Source organism: Danio aesculapii, chromosome 6 (assembly GCF_903798145.1).
Source record: "Danio aesculapii chromosome 6, fDanAes4.1, whole genome shotgun sequence".
In the NCBI taxonomy this organism is placed as follows: Eukaryota; Metazoa; Chordata; class Actinopteri; order Cypriniformes; family Danionidae; genus Danio; species Danio aesculapii.
In genome coordinates, this window is record NC_079440.1 from 40,754,819 (window position 1) to 40,780,972 (window position 26,154).

A 26,154-nucleotide genomic window follows, 5' to 3' on the forward strand; every position below is an offset into this window, starting at 1 on the left:
AATCATTCATTCATTCATATTCTTTTTGGCTTATTCCCTTTATTAATGTGGGGTCGCCACAGCGGATTGAACCGACAACTTATCCAGCACATGTTTTACGCAGTGGATGCCCTTCCAGCTGCAACCCATCTCTGAGAAACATCCATACACACTCATACACTACGGACAATTTAGCCTACCCAATTCACCTGTACCGCATGTCTTTAGACTGTGAGGGAAACCGGAGCACCCCGAGGAAACCCAAGCGGACGCAGGGAGAACATGCAAACTCCACACAGAAACGCCAACTCACCCAGCCGAGGCTCTAACCTATGTACAGTTAATTAGCCATATTTGTGATTAGAATTTAATAATTGAATGTAAAGTATGAAACTAACGTTCCACTTTTGAAAAGAAGTAGGTTAATAACATTAAAATCTTAATGATTATAGACAGATTTTACAACAAAAATTTATAAAAGAGCTAACGTTATATGATTAATATAGGCTTCTTGGCATTGGTCTGTCCTTAATTGGTCCCTAATTCCCTAATTGGTCCCTAAGCAGCTGCTTACCTCGCTTATTGGTTAAGTCCGCCCCTGTTTATAACCCTACCCCTTTACTTTCCCCTTGTCCGTTGAAACAGATATAGGGGTTAGGGATAGAAATATTCCACTAAACATGAGACACCGTACATCAAGTCGTCACATGGCAAGCGCAGCAGAGTGAGTGTTTTCAATTCATTCATATGGGATTTGAGCGCGGGGCCGTGCACAGGGGGGTGGCCCAGTGGCTACAGCCACTGCCCCTTTGCCCTCATTGGCTGAGGTGCCCCTCTTGCTCAATAGCCACCACCCCCCTGATCTTCACTTTGCGATCACATTGAGCGACTGCCCCTGTAAGTGTCTGTGCACGGGCCTGGTTGAGCGTAATGCCTTGCATGAGCGTTGAAGCAAATATTCTGTATGAATGAACTGAAAGCCTTGCATTTTCGATTACATACACTCTAGTACCAAGATCATTGATAGAGTGGTTGCCTAGTTACATAAAAAGCACAGTTCACTGCTCTTTACTAATGCCAAAAAACTGCAATTTTTTTTATTATAAGAGACTATTGTTAGCAAAATTTTGTGTGTGGGTGGGGGCGGGGGGGTAACACAATAATGTTATGAAGGTAATAAATCAGATGCTTGTTTGTAGTTAGAATTCTTATTAATGGCCATTTTTTTACATTTGTGGGGCTCCTACGCTAGTCATCAAAAGCATTAGATCATTCATATCCACCAATGTCTGTTTGCTTGGAATATTCTAAAAGCAGCTTATGTAAACAACTTAATCATTATAGTATCTTATTCAAAATAAGGTTGTGATTATGTCTGTGTAAATTAGAATATGTCTGTATAAATGTACCCACTGTTAAAGTCAGAAGATTCATTTATTCATTCATTCATTCATTCATTTTTCTTCGGCCTAATCACTTATTTATCAGGGATCACCACAGCGGAATGAACCACCAACTATTCTGGCATTGGTTTTACGCAGTGAATGCCCTTCCAACTACAACCCAGTACTGGGAAACACCCACACACTCTCACATTCACACACACACTCATACACTATGGCCAGTGTTTGTTTACCCAATTCACTTATACCGTCCATGTCTTTGGACTGTGGGGGGAACTGGAGCACCCGGAGGAAACCCTTGTCAAAACAAAAAGAACATGCAAACTCCACACAGAAATGCCAACTGGCCCAGATGGGGCTTGAACCAGCAACCTACTTGCTTTGAGGCGACAATGCTAACCACTGAGACACTGTGCCATAACCATCTGCTTTTAGAAAGCCTTGATAATGAATGAGTTTGAAGGTCGCAAACTTCTAATTAAAGGTGAAATATGTCAGGGTTAACAGAGATCTGACTCTGAACATTAAACAAAGGCATCTGCAAAGGCAGCACAGGAGATTAATTAATACAGCGACAGTATAATAATGGAGTGGTTGAGACTGGGGTTCAGACAGAGTAAAGTGAACTTGATTCACTCCAAAGTACATGCATATGACTTTGAGGCAGTTTTCCAAGAGAAATGTCATAGAAATGTCAAAGTTTATCTTGTGTTTTCAATCAGAGAGAGATGTTCACAAATGTTCACAGACACTGTAGTGCTTTAAAGATTTTTTTACTCCACAATCAGTATTATGACTTTAGACTGAGAAGAAAATATAAGTGGTTACAGGTCTGTACTGCATATGTGTTTCACTTGCAGGTGGGTAGAGGTAATCTGTCACCATGCCAGCTAATGGGGGTGGTGGACAAAAGGTTCTGAGTTGCTTCTAGCCACCCAATTTATTGTACCATTCATCTGTTCTTGAAGGAACTGAGCCTTTACGCTTTTAAAATGATGCAAAATACCACTAAAATCGTTCTATAAAATGTGTGTTTATGTGTCTTTGTGTATTACAAGTCTTCTGATGCCGTTCAAAAGCTTTGTGTGAGCAGCAAACATAAAATTTAAGACATAGAAATAATGTAACATGGTAACTACTGTTTGATTGTCTGCCTGGATATTAAAATTATGTTCAGACCAATTCGTAGTGTTTCAAGACATCTTTAAAGGGTGAGTTCACTCAAAAATGAAAATTTACTCAACCATTACTTGTATTTTTTTGTTGAACACAAAAGAAAATGTTTTACAAAAATGTTGGAAACCTGTAACTACTGACTTCCATAGTACCTGATCTGTTTTTCCTACTATGGAAGTCAATGGTAACAGGTTCTCAGCTTTCTTCGAAATGTCTTCATTTGCCTTGTTTAACCTTTCACTGCAGCTCAGTGTCCCTGTTTGTCTTAAATCATCTATTGTGTGTAAAAATAGAGATGTCTCCTGCCTGAATGACTATTACCCAGTGGTGCTGACTCCTTGTCATTATAAAATACTTTGAGAGCCTTAATTTGCATCATATAAGCTTATAAGGGAAATCGATTTACAGAACGTGCAGTTTTCATACCCCTGCACACATCCCATCTGAAAATGCCAAACACATATGTTAGGATGCTATTAGTCGAATTTGGCTCTGCTTTTAAAACAATAATCCCCCACAAACTGGTATAGAAACTACAACTTAAGGCTGTCCACCTCACTGTGCTTATGGATCAAAGACTTCCTAACCAACAGGTCAAAACTGGTAATAAAAGGGGATAACTCATTGTCTTCTCTCGTTCTGAACACAGGAGCTCTGCAAGGATGCGTGCTCAGTCCAGCACTCTTCACTCTATTCACACATAACTGCACTTCTATCCATGCCTCCTACACCAGTGTGAAATTCACAGACTGAAGTGTAGTTCCACTGTAGTGTGTCTCATATCAAACTATGATGAAACTTTCTACAGAGAGGACATCCATCTCCTGGCCCTGAGGTGTTCAGCAAACAATCTGGTTTTGAGCAGTAAGGCCAAAGAGTTTATTGTGGACTTTAGAAGGTCCTGAAGGACAGCACATGGAGCACTGTTGGAAGTAGGGCATGTGGAAAACATCAAGTTTCTGGGTATCCACATTACAGCACTTTTGCTATTTTAAGGATGGGGAAATCAGTCTGTGAGTCTTGTCTTAATGAGTTATGGGTGTGTTTTGGGCATAATGTGCATTAAAGCAATCCATTACCCATTACCTTTAATTGTTTGTTTATGTAACCAAGATGCATTCAATATTTAAATGGCAAATTTTGTAAGCAGAAAAACTGAACACTTCATTAGCAAAAACACAATTGCCTATCTAGCCACTAGCAATTGCCCATCTGTGCAAGGTTAAAAACCATCTACAGATCAAGCCTCTTCCATTCAGCCTCTTCCTTTTGACCATGGATTTGGGAAACGGTGGTGCATGCATTCCAGCGAAGACATCTATTGCATTTTTAATTTTCTAATGTTCTTTGTTAAGCCCAAATAGTTTTTTCAAAACTATTTCTAAATTCAGTTCTAATTTTCAGCAAACTAGTAAATGAACAAAAACAACAAAATGTGATCAAACACACTTGGTGATGTATGTCTCTAAAAAACAATAAGTGGGCACATCTAATTTTAAAAAATATACAAAAACAAATATAATTATGCATATAAGAAACAACAATAATAATAATAATAATAATAATAATAATAATAATAATAATAATAATAATAATAAAATTAAATAAATGTAAGTTTTTATGAATAAACTGGGTACAACAGAGGAAGGCATGGGAGGACGCAACTGTTTTTAGTATTTTTAGTATTTAATAGTATTAAATGTAACAAAAAATATTATATATATATATATATATATATATATATATATATATATATATATATATATATATATATATATATATATATATATATATATATATATATATTTTTTTTTTTTTTTTTTTTTTTTTTTTTTTTTTTTTTTTTTTACATTTAGTCTCTTTAATAATCCAGGGTTGCCACAGGGGAATGAACCATCAACTTATCCAGCATATGTTTTACACAGCGGATGCCGTTCCAGCTGCAACCCATCCCTGGGAAACATCCACACACACTACGGACCATTAAGCCTACCCAATTTACCTATAGCGCATGTCTTTGGACTAGTTGGGGAAACCAGAGCACCTGGAGGAAACCCACGTGAACACGGGAGAAACATGCAAACTTCACACAGAACTGCCAACTGACCCAGCCGAGGCTCGAACCAGTAACCTTCTTGCTGTGAGGCGATTGTCCTACCCACTGCACCACCATGCTGCTCAAATAGTTTCATAATTAAAGATATGTGTGCTCTGCTGTACATCTCTGTGTGTGTGTATTAAGAAATGAGTATGTGCGTTTTGAACCCGCATAGACACATAACACTAAAACACTGTGCTATTGACTTAAGACCAGATTTTTGTTGTTAAATGGCGCAGTCTGATTCAGTTGCCTCAAAATAGCAATACAAAACAATGCACCTTAATGCACCTCATTTTAATAATAATTCCTTACATTAACACATTTATATATTTAAAGTGTTTTGCAACTTTTTTGAGGGGAAATCTCCTTATTCACCACCAGTGTGCAGCATCCACCTGGATGACACGACGGCAGCTGTATTGCACCAGACCGCACACCACACACCAGCTGATTAGTGGAGAGGAAACTGAGTGATGAAGCCGATTCTCGGGATAGTTAGGAGGCCATGACAAACAGAGGCCAGGGGACTAATTTTGGCCAGGATGCCAGGGTTAAACCTCTATTCTTTTTTTTAAGGACATCCTGGATTTTTCAACGACCAGAGAGTCAGGAGCTCAGTTTAATGTCTCATCCAAAAGACGGGGCTCACTGAGCAGTATAAAGTCCCCTTCACTATACTGGAGCATTAGGACCCACACAGACCACAGATTAGGCGTGCCCTGCTGGCCTTACTAACACCACTTCCAGCAGCAACATAGCTTTCCATGTGGTCTCCCATCCAGGTACTGACTGGGCAACCATGTGAGAGTTGCAGAGAGATAGCTGCCAGATAAACCAACACCAGAAATGGGCACATTTTAATTTGCTTATTAAAGAACGTAGTGCAAAACTTGAAAAGGATGCCTGTCTCATGGCTTAAACTAGCAAAACACAATTGTGTCGTGGATGGCACTGCATCATGATAGGTGTATGATAGGGCCCTTAGTTAAATACATTCAAAAATTTGGTCAAAATTACAATAACCACAAGTAAATGTACAGTCAATCATATTTTCTACAAAAAAATTAAATAGCACAAGTTATTTTTAACAATATAGATATAGATGTTTCTGAAGCATCAGATCAGCACATTATATAATCTCAAAATGATCACATAACACCAACATTCATGGCAGATAGAAAGCTGTTTTCTTTTTAGTCAAAGAATACAGCCTTGAGCAGAAATGAGTTTTCAAAAATCAGTCAAAAATAAAAAACCCTGAAAAAAATCCAACCATTACCATCAAACTGCCAATAATGATGAGGCTTTTTAATGAAGACAAAACATCTTTTTCTACTTCCTGTTCTTCCTTAAAGAAGGAAGCACAGCAGGAGCTCGGGCTTTTAGAAGTACTCCCCAGCAGGAAAGGAGGAATAAGCTGGTATTTAACAAAAAAAAAAGTGAGGGTGACATTTAAGAAAGCTGCGCTGGAGGTCCAGATGTGACCTTCAGAGGTCTGACTGTAGAGCCTTTACTAACACACTCACCACAGTGACATGTGCACTGACCGCTCTTTCAGTTCTGTTTGTCCACTGCCAATGAAAAATTACCACCTGGGTAAAAATGGATCTTGCATAAGGAGAAACCTGGCATTTACATGCACATCAAACAGGCAGCTCTCGGAAATCTCAATGAAGTGGCTGGTCTGAAGGGCATTCTGGGTAAAGGCTAAAAATTCATCCTGTAGAATTTGAAAATGTGACATCCATCAGCAGCGTCCACAAATGCAGCACATTTAATAAAGCCGCTGACATTTGAGTTAGTGTCACCCTCTGAGATGCTGTGACTGAGCACTCTTAAACTGTTCGGTTGTCTCAAAACAATTAGAAAAAGCATATTATATAACAGCTACCAGGGAAGCAATGTATTGTAACCTTGCCGTCAAAGAGAATTGAACTGTCATGTTATGCAACCGCACTCAACAAAGACTCTTTCTGAGCCTTTTGGAACATCGCATTTGCGCAAACATGTGAAATCAACTCACTTTAGGCTGCTGTGCTTCTAGGGCCTTCTTTCCATCCCAAGCCCAGCTGCGTTTGGTGAAGTAGTTGACAGTGGCGAACTCAATAAGCGCAGAGAACACAAAGGCATAGCAGACAGCGATGAACCAGTCCATGGCGGTAGCATACGCCACTTTAGGTAAAGAGTTACGGGCGCTGATGCTAAGGGTGGTCATGGTCAACACTGTGGTCACACCTGTGCAAGAGGATCAAACAGAACACAGATTTGAAGAATATTACAACGTAAGAGCTCTCAAAAGGAGAAAAAAAAAACATGCATAATCATTCAAAAGTTTCAAACAATTGTGATTTTATTTATTTTTATTTTTTTTATGCTTACCAAGACTGCATATTTAACAAAATACAGTGAAAACATTCACATTTGGCATGTCCTTCCCTAATTTGAAATTTTACTATTGGGCAGCTAACGTACAAAACACACTATACTGGTTTCCTTATCATCTCCTACCTATTAAACCAGCATGGGTAGACATGAAATTGTATGCTCAAAAACCAACTCTCTCTTCCAGCATGAATGACAAGCAATCTACTGTAGAAACATTCATTGAGGATTTGGACATAGTTTAGAAAATTGTTTGGCTTCAGAGAACAATCTCTTTTATGTCCCATTGCCCACAATCACCTTTTTTGCCTTCAATGCAGGATAGCTCATTTAACATTTGGTCAGAAATAGGGATCAAATCCTTTAAAGAAAAATGTATTTGCTTCTTTTGAACAGTTATCATCATACTTTTCCCTCAACAAGTCAGATTTTTTTTCGATTCTTGCAAGTAACAAACTTTGTTAAAACACTTCTGCAGATTTTCCAACCATGCCCCCTGATAATCCATTAGATAGATACCTTTTACATAACATACTAGTTAAGGGTTCCAACTAGTTAATAGTTTTTTATTCTATTGTTGTTGTTGTATTCAGCAAGGATACATTCAATTGATCAAATAGAAAAAGACATTTTATGTTGCAAAAAGACATTTAAACAAATGCTGTTCTTTTAAAAACAAAAAAATCCTCAAAAAAATCACAATTTCCACAAAAAATGGTAACTGCGAAGCAAAAACTGATTTCAGCAGACAAAATTTTGCACCAAATCAGCATATTAAGAGTGATCTGTGACACCTTGTGACACTGAACATTTAAGCTTTGCCATCACAGAAACTAAATATAAAAGCAGACAATCTTATTAATTTAGACTGCATTAACAAAATATTGCAGTTTGTACTGTATTTGATGCAGCCCAGGTTGAGCGGAAGATACCTTTTTCAGAGACAATTTAATAAAAAACTATTATTTCTATTAGGGCTGCACAATATTGGTAAAAAGCTGACAATGCAATATTTTCACTGCAATATATATTGTGATATAAATTAAATTTCCACAGTAAGAATAAGAATTCATAATTTTAGATCAATTGGGATGATTGTGTAGGAGAGCATATCTGAATTAAATATAATTAAATAATGACAATGCAACAGAGGAAAGATGCAAATAAACAAGGATTTATGATTTTCTGAGGAATGAAACAGTATTCAGAAGCAAAATTTCTAAAAAGTCACTGTATAATGATAATAATAATAATTATATTGTATCATTTTGAGTAAATAATTATTAATAATTAAGCTACAAACATTTAATTTATTGTGCTCAAATGGCTTAAATTTGCTTTACATTCTTACAGTCAGGTCTTTAAAACACATGTAAATAATAAACTTTCATTCTAAAGTTAAAACTCTGAAATGAATCCACTATGTTGTTAATTGAAATGTCTTGTCAACTATAATCTCAACTACATTGCAGATCCCTGCAATGTGACTATTGTGGTCTGACACATTGCGATATCGATGCTAAAAACGATATATTGTGCAGCCCTAATTCCTGTCTCTAAAGCTAAAATAAAATTACAATTACATCTAAATATTTAAAGTTTGAATCTTTATTAGACACCATAAATTAAATCATATGCCTAATTAACAAAACTGCCAGTAGCTAGCTCTCTGCAGCTCTCACATGGTCGCTTACTGAAGCTTATGAGGGCTGCACCTGGTCAGTACTTGGATGGGAGACCACAGGGGAAAGCTAGGTTGTTGCCAGTAGTGGTGTTAGTGAGACCAGCACTCTTTGTGGGTCCTATTGCCCTAGTATATTAATGGGACTCTATACTGCTCGATGATTCATTAAATCAAGGTCTTGACTGTCCGTGGTTGTTAAAATCACAGGATGTCCTTTGAAAAAGAGTTGGGTTTATCCTGGCCAAATTAGCCTACTGGCTTCTGTCCATCATGGCCTCCTAACAATTCCCATACCATAATTGGCTTCATTACTCTGTCTCCTCTCCACCAATCAGCTGGTGTGTGATGTGCGGTCTGGCGCAATATGGCTGCAGTTGTGTCACCCAGTTAAATGCTGCACACTGGTAGTGGATGATGAGATTCCCCCCCAAAATGTGTAAATTGCTTTAAGTGTCCAGAAAAAGTGCTTTATGAATGTAAAGAATTATTATTATTTTATTATTATTATTATTATTATTATTATTATTATTATTATTATTATTATTATTATTATTATTATTATTATTATTATTATTATTAGTGTCACAGTGGTGCAGTGGGTAGCACGATCGCCTCACAGCAAGATGGTTGCTGGTTCAAGCCCCAGCTGGGTCAGTTGGCATTTCTGTGGGTGCTCCAATTTCCCCCACAGTCCAAAGACATGCGCTATATGTGAATTGAATAATCTAAACATGGCCGTAGTGTACGTCTTTGAATGCAACAGTGTATGGGTGTTTTTCAGTGTTGGGTTGCAGCTAGAAGGTCATCCACTGTGTAAAACATATGCTGGATAAGTTGGTGGTTCATTCTGCTGTGGCGACCCCTGATTAATAATGGGACTAAGCCGAAAAAAAAAATGAATGAAAGAATTTTTATTATTTTTATTGTTATTATTAAAATTTTCAAGAGTTACAATTTCTTTATGCAAAACATACAGGCATACACTGCTTTTCAAATAAAAGGATTTGTGTGCTGAATATGATCACAGTCATCCATCAAAACATGTTCTGCAGCAGCAGAGTCATTTTGTGAATGCAACCACACCAGTAAGCCGGGAAATTCTGTCTTTCATCCAACATAATTCTTTTAATATTTCAAATCCTGCGCATGAATAAAATATCGGTTCATGAATCATAAGCTCATCTTAACAACAAAACAAAGCAAACCAGCAGGGAATACTGACATTAAGATCATTTCATTCCCAGGAACGCGGCTTTTTCTCTCAAAGAAAAATAAAGTGTGCAAAAGGTAGTTCGGAACGGTCACTTTGTGCGCTCTGTGCATCTTTAATATCTAACATCCCCTAGAGTGACAGTATCATTAATAATTCTTTATGCAAAGTTCTGGTGAAGGAGCGGAGGTGTTCTGTCCCTGTCAGAAGGAGATGTGCAGATACAGTCGCCCCAGGCATTGGACACAGACACCTTTAGACATAAATAGGTATGGTACTACAATCCTTCAGGCATTCAGCTCCGGGATTTCGCAGCCTGTGGCTATGCAAATAAAAAAAAATATTTAAAACAGCACATGTGCAGTATCAGTGAGCTTTGAGCCTCCGTTCATGGATATTTGTATATGTATGAGTGTGTGTGTGAGTGAGAGAGAGTGTTTTGATGAATTCTTTGTTGGCCAGTCACAGAGATGTTGTTTGCGTGGGCAAATATTCCTTGTGGAGCGTCTGCTCGCTTTGCTGATTATTGCCAAGATAAAATGCAAGACCTCGGAATTGAATGAGAACAGTGGTGTGAATTCAGAAACAGTCATCCGAGTGGATTAGGTCGTGATTCCCTCTGATTGCATCAGTCGATTCCGATTTCCATTTTGATGAGAATTATTGATGCATTAAGCAAAACATTAACTGATGGCCGAAATGAGCAATAGATCTGAATATATAGCTGCTTGGTGACTGTAATGAAATATTTTTTCACATTTTAAATGATGTCCCGCATACATTTAGACAAAGGAGATTAAATATCTATGCTATGAAGTCTTCCCAGCAGGCACACACTGTTATAAGACGTTAATATTAGGTTAGATTTAGGTCGTGACGTTAGGTGACCAAAATTCAATGTCTAGCCAGTGTCGTTAATTTGACATTATTTTGACGTCCAATGATGATGTCAAATGACGTTGATATTTGGTTGATTTTAGGTGGTGTTGGAAAACGACCAAAATCCAATGTCGAGTCAACATCCTAAACCAACGTCATATTGACATCAAATACTGATATTTATTCGTCAGGTATGGCAACCAAAATCCAACATCTGATAGATGCCCTAGTGGTATCGTCCACACAACATCAAGCTGTAACATAAATAGACGTTGATATTTGGTTAATTTTAGTTTGGACGTTGGACATTGAAGTCGGCCTGACGTTGGGTTCTGACGTCAACACAATTTTCATTTCCAAGCAAAATGCTATGTCCCCCGATATTTGGGTACAACATCAATCTGATGTCATGTTGACGTCCTGTGCCTGCTGGGTTCTTTAAGACATTTTAAAGATTAGAAATAGCATTACACTTATCTTCAAGGCAAACTTACTTTTGTCTAGAAAAGCTAACAAGTATTAGCAAATTATTGATTTATATGTAAAGATTTTTTTTTTGTCCAGACTATGTTGTTAGGACTGCGTTGTTTTTGGTTTCAAGAGTTCACACTTAGCTGATGATTAATTATAAGCTTGTTTGGCATGCTGTCCCGGGAGAGAGCCCTGAGCTCATAAGATCCTCGAGCCCGGGGCTCCCTCCCGTTGCAAGGCGAGAAGGGAGTTTGAGCTCAGGTAGATCTCGAGAACTCCCCCGCTGTAATAACCAATGAACAGCCAGTGATTGCTCTTGAGAGATAACCATTTACTAGGAGCATGTCTATAGTGCCGGTTTGGATTGGTCAATTAACTTATGTTGCATGTTTTTTGGACGGTGGGAGGAAACCGGGAAACCCGGGGGAAACCCACGTGAGCACGGGGAGAAAATGCAAACTCCGCACAGAAATGTCTGCTGGTTTGGTAAAGCCTAGAACCAGAGACATTCTTGCTGTGAGGCAACAGTGCTAAGCACTGGGCCACCGTGTCACCCATCTAGGAAGGAGGAGGAGTAGGGGTGGATGGGGGGATTCTTCAAAACGAAGATAGCGGTGGTACGTAACCCAGGGTATTTGTAGTAGCTTAGGAGTCGTCTGATTGGTGCATTGAGAATTGGATAATGCGGATCCAGCCGCTAGCAATCATAAGCACGTGATCCTCTCGAAACTTGTTTATAACTAAACTTCACTTATGTTTTTGTATGTTTCGTCTGTTGTAGGTTGGGGCATGCCTCCAGCGCACCTGATGCTCGTCAGCACCCTTATTTAAACACAGTGAGAGAGTTTGTCGGGGCCGCGGTTAATTAATTTTTTTGTTGGCCAGAGCTGCGCTCCAATTTGGGCTTTATGTTTTGTTTTGCATCCATACACTAGCACTGACAACACTTACCGCATCCATTCATTTGCCTTTCACACTAATTGAACATACTGATACTGATCTTTTGATTGTCATTTTTAGTTGTGTTCAAATAAATATTATGTTTGACTTTATTTCACCATGTCGTCTCCCTTAATGTTACATCTTGGAGCCAGGTGTAACAATGTAGTTACGGCAATAAGCAGTAGGGGCTAACAACACCATGCAACATGTTGTGGTATTATTTGTACTACATAAAACTGAAAGGGTTAAACAAAAAGTTTTGGTCATTGAAATAAATCTGAAATAAAATGTAAATATCAGATTTAAAAATCTATTTAAAAACGAAATACTGCCTTCCCATCCAATTAGTATAAGTATATATTTAGATAACTAAAATGATTGAAATTGACATAAAATATATAAATGACAGAAAACATTAAAATTATCCTGCTAACTGAAATGAGCTGCTGTCATTTAGTTTCCTGTGTTTTATGTTTTTATGTGAAAGAAAAAAAGAAAGAAAGAAAGAAAGAAAGAAAGAAAGAAAGAAAGAAAGAAAGAAAGAAAGAAAGAATATTCAAATGTTTGTCATTTATAAAATGAATATAAAATTATTATTAGTAGTAATATGCATAATATGTCAGGTAGAATATATATAAAAACTTTTCATTTTGTATAAAGCCTAAATTACCACAAACAATAAATAAATAAAGTGCAGACGGAAGCACTGACCAAAGACGGTTCTGGCTGGGACGGATTCACGGTTGAGCCAGAATGAGACTTGGGACAGAATGACAGTCATGAAGCACGGCATGTAGGTCTGAATCACAAAGTAACCAATCTTCCTCTTCAGGTAGAAGTGGGCCATCATAACAGTGTATTGACCTGTAGGGGGAACAATGAAACAGAAAAAGTAGAATGAAATGAGTGAACGGGCGAGAATAACAGTGATGAAAAGAAGAAACAAAGGGACTAAGAGAGGGATGGATAGCGTGTGATTAAACTCTTGGGGGGATAAGTGCAAACCAGCTGAGAGGTTTAAAGAGAAAATGAGAAAAAGAGAGAGAGAGATGTAGTGAGACACAAGTCAAAGGAAGACAGATGCATAATCAAAAAGAAATCGGGAAGTTATGCAATTATGGAATTTCCCAAAAGGCAGTCAAAATATTTCCTTTAGATGCATTTTGACTTTCTAGTTGGTTGTCTCATTAGCACCATACAGTGGACAGTTACTGTAATGTCTGATCACAAAGATTATTTAATTGTGTTAAGTGATGAACAACTTTAAAGGGGGTGGGGGGTGTACGTCGCCCTACAATAAATCCCCAGTGTGGAACAGATCGAATCATCTAAATAAGAGACATTTATTCTCTTTTTAAGAGCTGTCACACTGTGCACTGGAACATGGTGAGGTAAATCATTAACTGCAATAGAAAAGAGAATACAGAGTGAAAAAAAAAACATTATATATCCTGTTAACCAAGCGAAGATTGAATTTGAAGCTTTTAAAAAAATCCTTTTGAGCCACACAGTCTGATAAACTATAGAAAATCCACTGATGACTGCTGCTTTCTCCTGGCAAAATCGGATTTTTGTGTCCCACTAATCCCTTGTCACAATCTGCATCCTGCAGGCTTCTCTCTCTCTCTCCCTCTCTCCCTCTCTCTCTCTCTCTCTCTCTCTCTCTCTCTCTCTCTCTCTCTCTCTCTCTCTCACACACACACACATACACACACACACTCGTCTGACTCTCTCTCTTCCAATAGTTCCATCCATTCTGTCAGGCCAGGCCTCCTCGTTTAGGATATACTCTTTTTCGGCTTGCATAAAGCGGGAACTAAAAAAGGGGGGCAAACAGCACCAAATCTAGTCTGGATCAGAGGGGACGGATCAAGTGGATCAGATGAAGATGATGACAAGCTGTTGAGCCTTGGAAGTCAAGGAAAAGTTTGAACATTGTGAGGGCCCTGGGGGCAAAGATGTCCTCGTCACGAGGGGCTCGATGCATCCCCTTCATCTCGCACTGCCCTTTATTTCAATGACCGGGAAGAAAGCACAACTGGCAGTGCCCCATTTCAGATATTCCGCCTTGGATGCGCCTTGCCGGGTGGGACTCTTTGAGAGCTGAAAACATGCGACTGTGGTGGATTTTACTACTAAGCTTTTGGAGTGTTTATGGAGAACTCCCATTCATAGCAGAAAACAACGCTGCCATGCTGGTCAACTGGTGAGTGCTTTGCTTTTCTAGAAAATAACACAGTTGACAAGAACAGATGAACACACCTACAGTAAAGCAGGTCAGATTCTGAATCAATCTGAAAGAGTTGCAGGTGCTATTTTCTGGATGTGAGTTCTTATTAATAAAAGGTGACAGGTTATCTGGATGTCTTTACAGTGTGGGACAAGTGATTGAATGTTGACATTTCCACCAGAGATAATTTCAGGTTGGCAGGCTTTCCTCCCCCTTCCTTTGCTCTTTCTTCTCAGTGAGGTGTTCTAAGTTGAGCTAATGACCCTGTGTTCATATGAAGTCCAGGTGGAGCTATTTTTGACTTTGTAAAGAGGTTTGCACTTCAGATTAGCAGCAGTAATGACCAGTTGACCTTTGTCCTGCAAGTCAGCCAAGGCAAAATGTCAGAAGAGGCAAGGATCTCCCACAAAGCAAGTCTGCAGCTTGTTTCTAAAAGTGCTTCTCTCCACCTGATGACAGCCAGCGAACTTGGATGGGTTAATCAATGGCTGTTAAAAGCAAAATTGGCTCAGCAGGGCTGAAAACATGATGCGGTCAGTGAAGTTGATAGCATTTTTCTGGCTCATGATCGTGTCTTATTGAATATGACCGTATGCCAGCTCAGCACGGTTATCCATATATGTACTTCCATAAAAGCGGAACAAGGGGAAGCCCCCAACCCCCACACATAATGATTACAAGGCTAGAGGCAGCAATGATATGAGTGTAATACCAGTCCTCTTTACATAACCGAATTAGGCAGATGCCGTCTAGGCCCCCATTCTCCCCCTCGTAGAGCTCCCATGTGTCTCTTGCCGGCTTGAGCCAATGACGGCTGAGCGACGTCACATGGTAAAAGCACAACTGATGGGGAGGCACGAGGATTAACCCTCCAGACCCAATGGCTCAGGATAAGTGTTGTTTATTCCCCCTCCCTCTCATCTTCATCTCTTCCTGTACTCTCGCTGGTCCTAGAGACAGCTGGCCGTGAGTGGGAGGTGTACTGAAATCCTCATCACTCATTCGTCATCCAGCTTGATTTGAAAAGGCTATAATCATTCAAGGGATATCATTTTATTTAAGAGAGCTGATAACACACGATGCTGGAGAACAAAACTGAAATGCTGTGATTGAACATAATATTTCTGAAAATAATGCATGTGACACAACAGGTTAGAGGATCGGAAGAACTGTGACATGTAATTTGACTTATGTGTAAATAAAATGTTAGTGGACAGCAATCTTGTCAGGACCTGCGATGTAATTCATGGTTGATTTCAATCTGAAACTGAATGATAGCGTACTAAATACCAGGGGCATAGCACCTGGAGGGATGGGGGGGATATGTCCCCCTCACTTTTAGAGACAGACCATTGAGAAACAGGTGATTAATAATAAAATGAACGAAAGATTTTGGATCTCATTCAGCTGTCCCCCCACTTTTAAATCATCCGATACTAAATACACTCACCAGCCATTAAAGGTATACCTGTTTAAATCCTTGTTAAAGCAAATACCTAATCAGCCAGTCATAAGGCAGCAAAATAATTTAAGCCTGTAAGGAGATCTGTTGAAGTTCAAATTGACAGGCAGAATGAGAAAGAAGCATCTCATGAAAGCATTAAATAATGCAGAGCATGTCAAAGATTGAAACAGATGAGCTACAGCAGCAGAAAAACGAAAAAGTGCCCCTCCTGTCAGCTAAAAACAAGAAAATTAGGCTTCAGTGCACATAAGCTCATGACTGGACAAAAAGATTGGATGGCCTGATTAGAGTTCAGATGGTAGGACCAAAATGAAAGCATAGATCTATCTGTCTATCAGCCTTGGATTGTGTGCAGAAGGGCCTACTGTACCTTAGTACAGTTGCTGACCATATCAATCCATTTCTGACCACAGTGTACCAATAGTGTGATGGCTACTTTCAGCTGATGGTTTTGTAAATATGTGAGTTCTGAAGCATGACAACATAAAAATGAATTCAGTGTACTGAAGTGGCTTCAGCAATGAGATTAAGGCAGATCTGAAGGCAAATCTAGGTACATTACAAGCAAGGTGTATACCATTAAAGGGGTTATACTACTTGAAAAGGTTGTCCATAAGATTGTCACAAATCCTTTATAATCATGACATAACACATCATGCACTGTTGTTCATTCAGTTATGTCATTTTAAATGTAAAGATAACATTGTTTGAGGTGTCTTTATTATGACAACTTGACATAAACAAATACATTATAACTTGTCTTTGTCTTTGTCTTGCCAACATTACCAAGAAAACATAACTTGACAAAAACATGATCAATAGGCCTTCTGTTGAAGGAAACGTGATTACAAATTTTAAGGCACTGTAATAAAAATAGTTGACAGAGTATTGAGACTTGATTACATTTTTATGACCAATTCAATTTGCAACCCTGTAGATAAAATCAAGAAAAGCTGAACGATGCTGTTATGAAAGTATTTGACAGAGTATTTACATGAGAATTTTTTATGACAAAAGTGATCAGAAAAATATTCATGATACAATTACACTCATAGCCAACTTTATTGGGTACACCTGTCCAACTGCTCATTAACACAAATTTTTAATCAGCCAATCACATGGCAGCAACTCAATGCATTTAGGCCTGTAGACATGGTCAAGGCGATCTGCTGCAGTTCAATTCCATCAGAATGAGGAAGAAAGGTGATTTAAGTGACTTTGAACGTGGCATGGTTGTTGGTGCCAGACAGGTTGGTCTAAGTATTTCAGAAACTGCTGATCTACTGGGATTGGGCACAACCGTCTCTAGGTTTACAGAGACTGGTTCGAAAAAGAGAAAATATCTAGTAGTCCCATCTTCTGATGACTACTTCCAGCAGGATAATGCATCATGTCATAAAGCGCAAATCATCTCAGACTGGTTTCTTGATCATGGCAATGAGTTCACTGTTCTCAAATGGCCTCCACAGTCCCTAGAACTCAATCCAATAGAGCACCTTTGGGATTTGGTGGAACAGGAGATTGGCATCATGGATGTGCAGCCGACAAATCTGCAGCAACTGCGTGATGCTATCACGTCAATATAGACCAAAATCTCTGAGGAATATTTCCAGTACTTTGTTAAATCTATGTCACGAAGGATTAAGGCAGTTCTGAAGGCAAAAGTGGGTCCAACTCTGTATTAGTAAGGTGTACCTAATAACGTGGCTGGTGAGTGTATAATGGCCTCATGACAACCATGTTTATGACAGAATTATGACTAGTTATGTTGTCATGTTAATGCCAAATTGTCTTGACAAAGACAGACAGGTTCTGATGTATTTGTTTGTGGAGTTGTCATTACAAAGACATCCCAAAGAATGTCATCTTTGCTATTAAAATCACATAACAGAGCAAAAAACACTTTATAACAGTTGTCATATGCATGCATAACATTTCCTTCATGATTATAAAGGTGTCATAACAGTCATATGAGCACCTCCTTCAAGTGAAAGATTACCATTAAAGGGTTGGTGAGTGTTCAGTACAGTATATGCATAACATTAGATGCAGCTTCAAGGCCAGCAGAATTTTTTTATAGGCACCGCTGTCCATGTTTTCATTTCAGGCAGAGACAGCAAAACATTTTGGACCTGGTCCTACCTTAAGAAGCTGATTCACCAGTTAACTGACTGACTGACACACTTTGCAATGAATGGGATTGGATCAGACAAAGTGATTTACCTCTACTTGTGCTGATGTCTTCCGTACCAGCTGTGTGGCCAATTAGATGGTATTGGTTGAGGCGTGACCCTTCCTCTGCCACTACCACAGACTTCCCAGGGCCTTTCGTCCATTTATACACCACCTCCGAGATAGGGTAGGCATCTGGAAAAAAATACAGTTAACAATCAACAAGTTAGTATGTGCAGTCATAATTGCGAATTAACACGACACAGCAAGTGATTGGAACATTGGTTCAAATCAAAGGTAATCTGTTTAGTTCCATCTTTAAATAAGTTTGCATAAAAGTTGCTCGCTCTTGATTATACCGTCACCGCCAGCTGATTGCATTGTGATTTGCATGCAGGCTGGTTTAATTTCTCAGATTAAGCAGGTACACTGTCTTCAGCTGTCAATCATAAGGAAACGTCTGCTTGCTTTATCAACAGGGAGCATGACTGTCTGACTCTGCCAAGTGTAGAGCTGGGGTAATAAATTTAATCATCTGCACCTGTGTTGACTAATAGGATTAGACCATGGGGTTAAAAAAATCACAGGCGTCTGCATCTCTGTTGAAGAGTATAGGACGAGATGCATCATACAGTACAAACAAATATTTCAGGTCATAAATTCTAGTGTATAGTTTGTCCTTTAACTATAAATAATCTGCTACAAAATATTGGTTAATTTATAGTGCATTTATTCTCTAAGTATATCCATTAAGTGTATAGAACAAATTCAACATTTTCAGTAGATGATTTCTCATAAAATCGCTGCAGCTTTACAGAGAGTTTCTTAACACTCCATTTTTTTCACTTTCGCCCCCTCCTTCCATTGTGACATTCAATCTTGAAGCAAAACATTAATCCTACCACTCTCTTGCCGGATGTCTCCATCACAATTAAGATTGACTTACACCATCTAAACTGAGGGATTATTCTGCCAACCGTCTACACACGCAGGAACACAGACATATGTAGCCTTAGAAACCCTCAACCAATTCCTGCAAATGAATTTGTAATGACCAGCAAAATCAAACCCTGTTTAGATCTCGCTACAAATCTTCAGGCTAACTTATGTCTAACACATACCCATAAACAGATGCTCCTATATATCTTAAAATCCATTTTTGGGAAGCATTCATCAGTTCAGTTTTGGTAAAATCTCTCATTAGATGGTTGTGCTTTTACTTAAAAAAAAAATGTTGCCAAATGTTCTTGGATGGTTGCAGACAAAAAGATTTTAGCATGTTCAAATAATGTAATGTGTATGGTAAGCCAATTTAAGAAAGTAGCTTCGAGGCCATACGATAGACCCTTCTCAGAATGGACCGTCCACTTGAGGACAAGTCCACACATTGCCTGTTAAGACTCTGCAGGGCACTTGCCAAATGAGATTGTAAAGCTACTGTAAGACTGAAGACTTGACATGGAGCATATTTAGGTAGTGAGTTCAAAAGGCCTATGATTTTACTATTTTAAAGTACAGCAATTTATGTGATAGTACATTGCACTCTTTCATGTATGTAGAAATAAAAGTTACAAAAGATGGGTTTTGCAGTGATGCCTTAGAGCAGTCATTTCAAAAAATCTTCCAAAAATCAAACTGATTTATTAAACTATTACAATTACTATAGTTTATCTACCGTAGTTTATAGTTACATAAAAAATGGTCAGACTTTATTTTGATGGTCCGTTTGTTAAATTTAAGTTACATTGCATCTACATGCCAACTAATTCTCATTAGATTTTAAGTAGACTGTTAGGTTGGGTTTGGGGTTAGGGTTAGAGTGAGTTGACATGTACTTGCAAAGTTTCTTATAGTCAGTTAAATGTCTGTTGAAGGAGCATATCAACAGATATTAAGCAGACAGTCTACTAATACTCAAATGGACCATCAAAATAAAGTGTTACCAAAAAAACAAGATGTAAATAAAAAGTCATCAGCCTTTTATTTTTTACATTGGATATTGACCCCTGACAATAGCATCAGTTGTAACAGATTCATTTTACATCATGCTGTAAATGTCATTACATTTATTTTAAACATTCAACACGTTTTCCCCTTATTATTTATTTATTTATTATTAAAAATAAATGCAGGTCACAACTAATCTTTAAGTATGATCTCTGAGTGGCGGACTCCAAAATGGAAATGGACATGATGTTCTCCAAACGTAACCAACCCACCTCATTAGGTGAGGTTAATGTTGAAATTAAACAAATGAAAAAAATTACTATAATAAATAATATGCTTATATTAGACTGTAGCATTATTTATTGTTGTCAAGATGCTCCTGCTCCTGTTAGCTGGCAGTTAGCTCTCAGCAACTCTCGCATGGTCGCCCACTGAAGCTAAGCAGATCGGTACCTGGATGGGAGACCACATGGGAAAGCTACAACCCAGGCTCATTCTGAAAACTTAGTCCTGTGGACGTTTCTGGAGACTGCAAAATACATCCTGGGAGGTACGTATTTTTGCAGTTTTTGTTTTCGCAAATCCATGAGAGGCCGCTGCATGCGCTTTTTCATAAGTCAAATTTCTCTGGCCAGTGTCGTTCGCGCTCGTAGTCATCTTCACTCTGCGTCTCAAGTCCGCCGACGTACACGACGAGCTAACGGGACAAAGGGGTCGTGGCTGGAAAGCCCTCCACACGGGATAAGCTGTCAGCTGGTGAGCGCAAAAAGGAATGGCATCACACCCCCCCGTAGCGTTCATTTTAAAAAATGAAATACAGCCATACGTATCCCTGGCTACATAATTTGCGGTCTCCAGAAACGTCCACGGGACTACGTTTAGGCCTATTGCTGTGTGTGCACTGATACGTGCATTTAACCACCTCTGAGGATAGTGAAGGTCACGAGTCACTGCCATTGTTATTTTCAGGGTTGTGGGTTGAAATTGTTGTGAACCTCTGCTATAGAGGAACCAATGTATTTCTCACAGTAAAGAACAATTTAATCACCTAATGAAGACTTTAAAGATCCTTTTTTTTTGTATGTTTGTTTTCTGTAGATTAAATTTGATGTCTTTTTGCAAATCTTTTTAAAAATGGAAAAGAAAAAACTATCTGTTTTTAGTACATAGATGTAAGCTTTTTTTTAATTTACCGAACTATATAAAAAAGATCAGTTCTCCTAAGGATGGTGTTTGAAGCTCAGTGCAAGTTCAGGTGACAAGAGACTACAACCAAAGAAGCTAATGAGTGTCAAGACAGTACTGGAGCTAATTATGGGTGGTGATTGTAAGTGGACCTAATTGGATTGAATTTAGTGGACATCAGCTGATCCCGATAAGCTCTGAACTAGTTAAAATGGAAAACTTGTCATGTATAGTATAGATTGAATTAGGATGGAGAGCAGAGTTTTGGATACTGATATTATGATGGTAGAATAACAAAACAATGGCCATTGAATAAGAAAGACAATGAATGAGAAAGAATTATTTTGTGTGTGTGTTATAAACCTCAGCACACTTTGGGAGAGGTTGTATGTACATTCATTTTTTTTTTTATTTAACACACTTTTATAATTTAGGAAGCCACATAAATAAAAGGGTGTGACAAGGTCTAGCTACTGCCGAGTTCACGTTGTGTGATTTTAGCCCTGATTTTCGCTCACCCACAGATTTCCGCCGAAAGCCCGAAATCTGAGACAAATTGATGCTAGAAACAATTACACAGTATGAATTATCAAAAACACGAACAGAGAGAATCGCCGACATGTTCTGATGCCGGTAAAATATTGGTCATGTTAAATATCTGGACTTGTCAGAGATTCAAAATCATGCTGTGTGAAATTCTGAGTGAGTTCTGTCTGAAAAACAAATTGGCAAAGACCAACAGCTAATGGGAGAGCAAGAAACAGGACAGCGTGGAGTCCGCAGAGGAGTTATAGACCACAATATCAGACTAGATATGCTTTACAATAACGTTAAGCAAAAACAAAGAAATTTTAGCTTGATTAGCCACAGTAGTACATTGCAAAATCATTTATTGTCCTCCAACTATTTTATCTCTCTTTGCACACTGTTAAATCTTTGTTCCCTTGTTTCTTTTTGATGTAAATCAGCATTCAGCGCACAAACCATTTCAATGGCAGATTATTTAAAATACTTATTGCAGGGTACCATTTCCATGATTTTGAGTGATCTTATCACTTCTCGTGTCTGTTTGTGAGCCAGACAGAGTGGTCGGCGATTGTTGTGTAGTCCTGCAGTGTTTATCCTCCTGTCACTGATCCATCATGCAGTGTGAACACAGCAGCAACTGAACGCTATCGTAGATAGTAATTTGATTATGACAATCATGGAGTGTGAACTCAACATAACAGAGGGCAAAATTATTTCTCATAGGTCAGGGGTTGAGACTGGAGGAAGCCAATGTAACTCTTCATTATGACTGGGTCACCACAGCCCACAGTGGGAATATCCTCTAAAGTCATCTTTTTACTCACACGTGGCTGAATCACTTTCCTCGAGAAATGAAATTGTTCAGTGTGAATTGACCTGACAGAATGTGAGTGTACAGGTTTAGAGGGCCAAAACATGTCAAAAATCCACAAAGCGGTGAACACGTGATAAGATTATTATTGTGTGTGTGTGTGTGTGTGTGTGTGTGTGTGTGTGTGTGTGTGTGTGTGTGTGTGTGTGTGTGTGTGTGTGTGTGTGTGTGTGTGTGTGTGTGTGTGTGCTATTTTATTGGTATTTGTGGTCAAGAATGTTTCTTATTTCATATCATATATCAGATGCCAGGCTTTCATTTTGTCGTGTGCATCTAAATTGCAACATTCAACAGGCTCACATTATAAGAGAGGTAAAAAGGATCACTCCTAATACTTAATTTAGTTTTTAAGAAGTATTTAATTTTTTTACACAGAGAAAAGTTATTTTTTTCAACACACATCTTGTTAATTGACAATCAACGGGTGTCTGGCTTTGTCATGCTATTGCTGATATTTAGATGCTTTTAAATTAATCAGTAATTGACTTAAAAATATTTGTAACCAATTAGCAGAGGCCAGCTAGTAAAGTGCTCTAGATTGAGCAACTGACTACGATGCGCAAGGTCGGTGGTTTGATTCCAGCTTGGAGCGGGTTGGGTGGTGTTGGACTGGTGGGGTTACACTGGTGCTGTAATGAGAGTGAGGTTTAGGGGTGTGAGTGTAGCAGAGGCCAGCTAGTGAAGTGCTGTGCAGGTAAGCCTCCCTCCTCTGACCTCTAAAGGTGCTCTAGCGACAAACGCTAGAGGCCATGGGCTTTAGCCTCCTTGGTAGAGCAACTGACTCCCATACAAAAGGGTGCTGGTTTGATCCCAGCTCGGAGCAGGTTGGATGGTGTAGGACTGGCTGGGTTACAAATGCATTGGGGAATCTCTAATAATACTTTAAAATATCTAAAAATATAATAGTAATTTGCCTGTTAATGTAATTAAACTTTATTCCAATGTAGTACAGCTACCTGTGGTTTAGGGTTGCCAGAAATGTCCTTAAATTTAATTGATATTGCCCTGGCAGAAAAGGACCTTTGAAAATGATTGTTTTTAATGTAGGGAAGATAAGCAAACATAATTTCTATTAGCCTAAGGCAGTGACTTTTAATTAACGTTGATAATTCCAAAGAAAGACTGCAAAAGACTTTATTTTAAAAAATCAAGAATATTTTCTCAATCTTTCCTTTAAAACAAGTGATTATAGTGATTATTAAGTGAACAATATGATTATTGCAAGAATTCCATTAACTTCCAGAATTATTTTAAAATTCCTCTACAGATTTTATCACCAGAATGGCAGCAAAAAGTCATTTAAACTATGGAAAGATTTTAAGAGATAGTTGACCCAAAAATGTACTCACTGTTTACTCAACCCCCCTAAAAATGTACTTACTATTTGCTCACCCTCAACCCTTGAATTTCTTTCTAATGTTGAACAATAAAGAAGATTATTGTTTTAAGAAAGCTAAAAACATGTAACCATTGCCTTCCATGTAAGAAAAACAAATACTATGGACATTTTCAAAATACCTTTTTTCCATTCAACAGAAGAAAGGAAGTCAAACAGGTGTGGAACAAGTAGTAAATGACGACAGAAATTTCAGTTTTGGCTGAACTATCCCTTTAAATCTCACTCCTTCCTTTCCAACATACACCCACACCTCTAGTACCTTTCAATCTGTCCCTAAAGCCTGCCTTTCTTTACACAGAGATTATGAGGCTTGGCTGCCCTAAGGTCATTCCATACTCTTTATACACCAGCAAGCATCATCTTTAGCCATTAGCTCAGCAGGCTGAAATAGTTTTTTATAAAACCACAGCATATTGTTTGTAATTGTAAGGCATAGTTGTTGAAATGTTATGCTTGTATATATACAGTTGAAGTCAGGATTATTAGCCCCCCTGAATTATTAGCCCCTGTTTATTTTTTCCCCTAATTTCTGTTTAACGGAGAGATTTTTTCAACTCATTTCTAATAACTGATTTATTTTATTTTATCTTTGCCATGATAACAGTAAATAATATTTGACTAGATACTTTTCAAGACACTTCTATTCATCTTAAAGTGACATTTAAAGGCTTAACTAGGTTAATTAGGTTAGGCAGGTTATGGCAATTAGGCAAGTTATTGTATAGCGATAGTTTGTTCTGTAGTAGACTTTCGAAAAAAATATATAGCTTAAAGGGGCTAATACTTTTGACCTTAAAATGGTTTTTAAAAAATTAAAAACTGCTTTTATTCTAGCCAAAATAAAACTAATAGACTTTCTCTAGATTAAAAAAATATTATCAGACATACTGTGAAAATTTCCTTGCTCTGTTAATCAACATTTGGGAAATATTAAAAATAAAAATAAATTTGAACGGGGGCGGATAACTCTGACTTCAGCTGTATATGAATTTGTATCTATGATTTTGCAAATACTTATACTTTCTTTTAATATGCCTATATTATTTTGTAAACCGTCTTCAGAGAGTATATACATCAGTTTCGTGTATGCCTTATTTCACTCTGAAAACTCTCTAAAAATAGATATATTGGATTAATCTAGACTAAAAAATGATTGACCAGTGGGGACCTTTACAAGGTAGAATCATCCTACAGTAATCTTTGTTCTATATAATCTTTTGAGGTGAATCGGTGCTGGCACGAGAGCCTGAAAGCTGTATTCAGTGCGGAAGGGCTAAATATACAGTAGGTTCTAATAACAGCAAATAAACCTTAATGGACATGACAAAAAATAGACACTGAATGGAGGATATGAAGTGTGAGACAGAGAACAGCAAAACAAAATTTCCTCCTGTGGTTGGTGTTAATGCATGAAATATTGCATAGGCAAGCTTGTGGGAGCTGTCCAAGTATGGTTCACTCCACTGACCTCAAGAGGCGCACTAGCAAAATACATTTAGTAGCTTATCTCTAATTCTAGAATTGCTTGCTCAAATCCTACTCAGGGTGGTTCTTGTAGAACCAAAGGGATTTAATTGGTGCTGTGACCCTGATTGGAGTGAGGCTTAGGGGGTAAGTTAGTGTGAGTTGTGTGAATAAACCTCATTTCCAAGGCCTCAAAATGAAACTGGTGCCCTAAACCAGATAAGAGTGAAATTTAAGGGGGAGAATGTAATGGAGGCCGGTTAGTAAGAGCTATGAATGTAAACATCCCATCCCTGACACCAGAGGAGCACCAGTGACAGACTCAAGAAGCTGCAATCTTTTGAGTCTATGTTAAAGATATAGCCTACTGTACCAATTGTAGATTCACAGCTTTTAATCCCACTCAGAGAGGGTCAAGCAGAATCGAAGGGGGTTACATTTATGGAATGACCCAAATGAAAGTGACTTCTAGGGGGTGAATGCAATGGGTGCCCACTATCGAAAACTATGCAAGTAAATCTCACTCCAATTACCTCAACTGGTGCACTAGTGACAGGCGCAGGAGTCTGCGATTTTTAACATGTCTGTCATTGTGTCTGCCATCTGTCTGCGTCTGTTGACATGTTGGCACCTATAGTACGTCACAACTTAAATCATCAGTTTAAA

The 26,154-nt window shown here is 38.3% G+C and overlaps 1 protein-coding gene across 1 annotated transcript in view; it reads right to left on the reverse strand.

Annotated features, from left to right (window-relative positions):
• Positions 1 to 26,154, reverse strand: part of gabra5 (gamma-aminobutyric acid type A receptor subunit alpha5) — a 55,592-nt gene that overhangs the window by 1,998 nt on the left and 27,440 nt on the right. Inside the window, exons 8-10 of the mRNA XM_056460172.1 lie at positions 18,146 to 18,289; positions 12,939 to 13,091; positions 6,683 to 6,894 (exon numbers count right to left, since the gene is read on the reverse strand). Coding sequence (XP_056316147.1) covers positions 6,683 to 6,894; positions 12,939 to 13,091; positions 18,146 to 18,289 — 509 coding nt within the window. The remainder of the gene's footprint in view (positions 1 to 6,682; positions 6,895 to 12,938; positions 13,092 to 18,145; positions 18,290 to 26,154) is intronic.